Source organism: Perkinsus marinus, assembly GCF_000006405.1.
Source record: "Perkinsus marinus ATCC 50983 genomic scaffold scf_1104296949592, whole genome shotgun sequence".
Taxonomy (NCBI): Eukaryota; Perkinsozoa; order Perkinsida; family Perkinsidae; genus Perkinsus; species Perkinsus marinus.
Window position 1 is genome coordinate 1 of NW_003209868.1, and position 3,921 is coordinate 3,921.

Genomic DNA, 3,921 nt, shown 5'->3' on the forward strand with positions numbered 1-3,921 from the left:
GGCACTGCAAAAAGTATTGTTGCGATGGCGTTTAGCACCATACGTTTCTTGCCAAGAAACGTCCCAATGGGACGATGTGGCTCGTGCCTTTCTTCAAATGCCTTCGTCTCCCGTTTGGTCTCATATGTAGTCCAGCCATATTATCGGCTGTGCTAGTGGATGCTGGTATTGTACTCAATAACCTTACGGATACAATGTTGGAGCGTCGGAGTACCGGCCGTAAGGTTTTGGCAGAGAAGTATAGTATGGAGTGTCAACCGAACAGCACCCTCGATGAGTTCTACTAAACCGGTGAAGGTTTTGGGCTATCAATGGAACCTTGCTGATGACACTCTTTCGGTGACCTTGGGTCGATATTTTTTGATCCACTTGGTATCCACATCGAGGCAACGGCGAGGGAAAGATGGCTCCTTCGACAAGTAGCTCGGCTGACCTCTACGTGGGATTCTGTTGATGTCCCAGTTGAGCCTCGTTTTACTGATATCCGCTCTGGCATTATAATCTCCTGTGATGCGGCTGGGACAGGTTGTATCTGTGCCGATGCAAGAGCGATTTCGACTGAGCTCTGCGGGTTGCTCCTTGCTGTGGAACTTCCAGCCGTTCTTCTCGAAGAGATTGATCTTAATGCGTGGAGGCTCCGTCGATCACCTAAGCTTGATGAGAAGTATCTGCCGAAGTTTGAGCTCCGGCGTATGATGAGGCTGCGCAAGCTACTTTCTGATCTATCTCATAAATGCCATCATGATATTCATATTGGTAGCATTTCGGGGGCGGAGAATCCTGCGGATAATGGAACGCGTCCGGGTATGATAGATGTTCCAGTTAGGATGATGCCTTTATCTGGAATGAATATTGAGCTCACTCTGAGTAAGGTCAAGGTGGTCTTTACTTTCTCTCCCACCTTAGGCTATGCTGAGGTTGAGGATGAGTTGGATGTTGTCTAAGACAACTTGTCTTGTCTTCTTCTGATGTGTCAGCTAATGCTGTGTTGGATCTGCCGAAAGATACTCCTTCTTTGGAGTCTAGCGAAGGTCTTCGCCAGCTGTCACTGGATGCTCAGACCGCCGATCCTCAGGTACGGGATATCCTCAAGAAGCTCAGAGCTGCTGATGGTGTTATTGACGGTTATGAGCTCTAGATGATTCGAATAGAGGTTTATGTATTTGTCGTCAAATTGTGGTTCCTGAGGTTCGTCGAGATCTTCAGCTTCTTGTGGTTAAATGGGTGCACGATAAACATCGAGGTCATCCAGGTCGTACTACTCTCACCAGATGGGTTTCGCGCAGTTACTACTGGAAAAGACTCGATCGGACAGTGAGGGTGTTGAATAGAGAATGTGAAGGTTGCCAGGCGAGGTGGATTGCTGAGAACAGACGTCGAGCACAGCCTTCACGACCCCCTGGTTGGTCTGTGAAATATGAGCCGTTTGCGATAGTTTACTTCGATGTGATGGGCCCCTACCAGCTCTCTAAGGAGGAAGATGGTGACCCTAAAAAGGTGTATGTATTTACTCTCTCTTGTCATTCATCCAAGTTTGTGAAGTGTGAGCCTGCTTACAGTAAATCGGGAGTGAATGCAGCCAGAGCCTTACTTCGACTACTAGGAGATGAGGGTCCGTCAAGAGTATTAATGGTTGACCAAGGCTTGAATGTGCCGGAGGTTCTGGCAGCTGCTGACGAATGGGATGTGACCGTAATAGCTGCCCCACCTCGTGGAGAAGAGTTGAGAGGACGGGGTGAGCGGGCCCATAGAGATGTGCATGCTGTTATTCGTGGATGTTTATGGGATCTGGCTGCTGACTATAAACTTCCTTCAGAAGATTAGTTCTTACGTATACTCAATAGAGCGGTCACTATTGTTAATATGACTCCTTATGTTGATGGCTCACCACTTTGCCCTTTCCTTGTCTGTCGAGGACATAGTAGGATGATTGGTGATATTGATGCCAAGGAGGCTGAAGATATTCGAAAGGCTATATTTGATGATCTGGAACCTCCCAGTTGGTGGACTGAAGAGCTTGCACAAATATATCGAGACCGACAAGGAGAAGGCCGTACAGTTTTGTTGAAAGAGCTTGCTGATGTATGGTGGTTACGTAGGCGTAATGTTCGAGAGAGGTTGATGAGTCGTGTTAAGAGACATGCTGGACGAGATCTTACTGAGGGTGAAAAGGTCTATCGTTGGCGTCCTATGTCAGGCAGATTTGGAAAGCTCAACACTGGTTGGTCTCCAGCGGCATTGGTTGAGAAGATGAGTGATAGTGTTTGTAAGGTGCGTTTGCCTGATGGCAAGGAAGTCAACGAGAGCGTGCTTAACCTTCGTCCGGCGGGAGTGTGCCGGTAACGGCATTTTTATAGAAATAATTGATACAAAATTATTGTGATTTTGTGTGTGTCTCTAGTCTCCATAATTGTGTCCTAGCGTCAAGCTAGTGGACTCAGGTTCATAACTAATTTATGGTTGTGGTTGTTATTCAATAACAGTTATTGTTGCGGTTATTCCCGACATCACTGAAGTTGCGTAAAGCTCTATTGTGGTATCTACCTTGTCATCAAGTTTATCACTTAGAACCTTTGTATACTTCGACGGTTAAGAGTCTTGAGTTGTATTACAACCGTCATAGGGACGGCGAAGACGATTCTTGTTGCGCAATGTGAATGAGGATTTTAAACAACACAATACTTGGCTGATTTTGCTGTTACATATTAGAGTGGCGACGAGATAGTGTTGGTGAGAGTGAGAGAGACCGATCAAGCACTATGGGCTTCAAGTCCCCCTCAACGGAGAAGAGTTCCTCTACTTGGGGCTATAGTTCCTAACCTGTCCGCTTGCCAAAGCCTTTGAGCGATTGTTTCGTATATAATGAAAGACAGGACTCATCTGGTCTCCGCATCCTAGAGCCATCACCCTTCTCTTACCATGGACAAGTCTTCCTCACATAGAAGAGACACGGTGTACGCTCTTGACCTTTTCAGGGTAGATCAAGTTGTTGGTCTAGGAGTCTATGGTGGTCCTTATTCGCACAATTGAGATCCTTACTAGAACCGCGTCAATAAACCGACTTCCTCATTCTGAATGAGTCATTCACATATGATATAATTGAGTATACCCGCGCGCCAAATTGATATCCGTACTCGTGCATGTGGATTACTTATCCGCTGGCATAGTGGCCCCATTCGGAAAATAGATTTCTGAATGGTATGGACCACAGCCATAGTGGCCCCATTTAACAAATAGATTTCTGAATGATCTATGCCGCAGGCATAGTGGCCCAATCCGCCAAACGGGTTCCTGAATGATATAAACCGCTGGCATCGCGGCCCCATTCGGCTAATGAATTCCTCAAGGATATTGTTAGAATAGCTTACACCGGACGAGCTTCCCACTGGCCTATCTGGAGGTCACAAGAGTCTCATCACAATTGCCATTTCTTCACCTTCCGACATGCCTCTTAACAGTTCTTTTACACTTAGTACAACACGAACCAACATCGTCAATGAAACGTACATTGCAGCGGCCATAACAACACTAAGTACCAATGTGCTCGACGAAGCCTAACACACAACATCAAACAACGTTACTTCTGATCCGGGCCGACCTCTAGCCGCGCCACCTTCAGGAGGCACCACAGCCGCACCAGTCTCGTCCATGTCCATACCAGCAGCTGCCTGACTTTGAGATATCCCCGTGATACCTTCTTCCTCCATCTCGTATCTAGACAGACCAGAGCCAATCCAGCGAGCGAATGAGGCCCTGGCCTACATGTTTTTGGTGCCTTTGACGATGTCGAAGAACCTAACCTTATTGTCATCGCAGCCTGAAGATGATCACAAGGGTACCATCTACTGTATTGATAATCAATATGTTCACGACTCTATCTATACTCAGTTCCTTTTGAGATGAGAGTATCCATCACTAACG

General features: G+C 46.8%; 2 protein-coding genes across 2 annotated transcripts in view; one reads left to right on the forward strand and one right to left on the reverse strand.

Moving 5' to 3' along the window:
* Positions 1-977: 977 nt before the first annotated feature.
* On the forward strand, positions 978-1,138 carry Pmar_PMAR018201 (hypothetical protein; the record flags this gene model as incomplete). The annotated part of the gene is made up of 1 exon (XM_002778359.1): positions 978-1,138. A coding segment is annotated over one exon (161 nt), but the record flags the coding sequence as incomplete, so codon positions are not given.
* Positions 1,139-3,528: 2,390 nt separating this feature from the next.
* Pmar_PMAR018202 (hypothetical protein) overlaps positions 3,529-3,921 on the reverse strand; it is a gene marked incomplete at both ends in the record, with an annotated part of 1,972 nt that continues 1,579 nt past the window's right edge. Inside the window, 3 exons of the mRNA XM_002778360.1 lie at positions 3,529-3,554; positions 3,599-3,714; positions 3,763-3,817. Of these exons, the coding sequence (XP_002778406.1) occupies positions 3,529-3,554; positions 3,599-3,714; positions 3,763-3,817 (197 nt within the window). The remainder of the gene's footprint in view (positions 3,555-3,598; positions 3,715-3,762; positions 3,818-3,921) is intronic.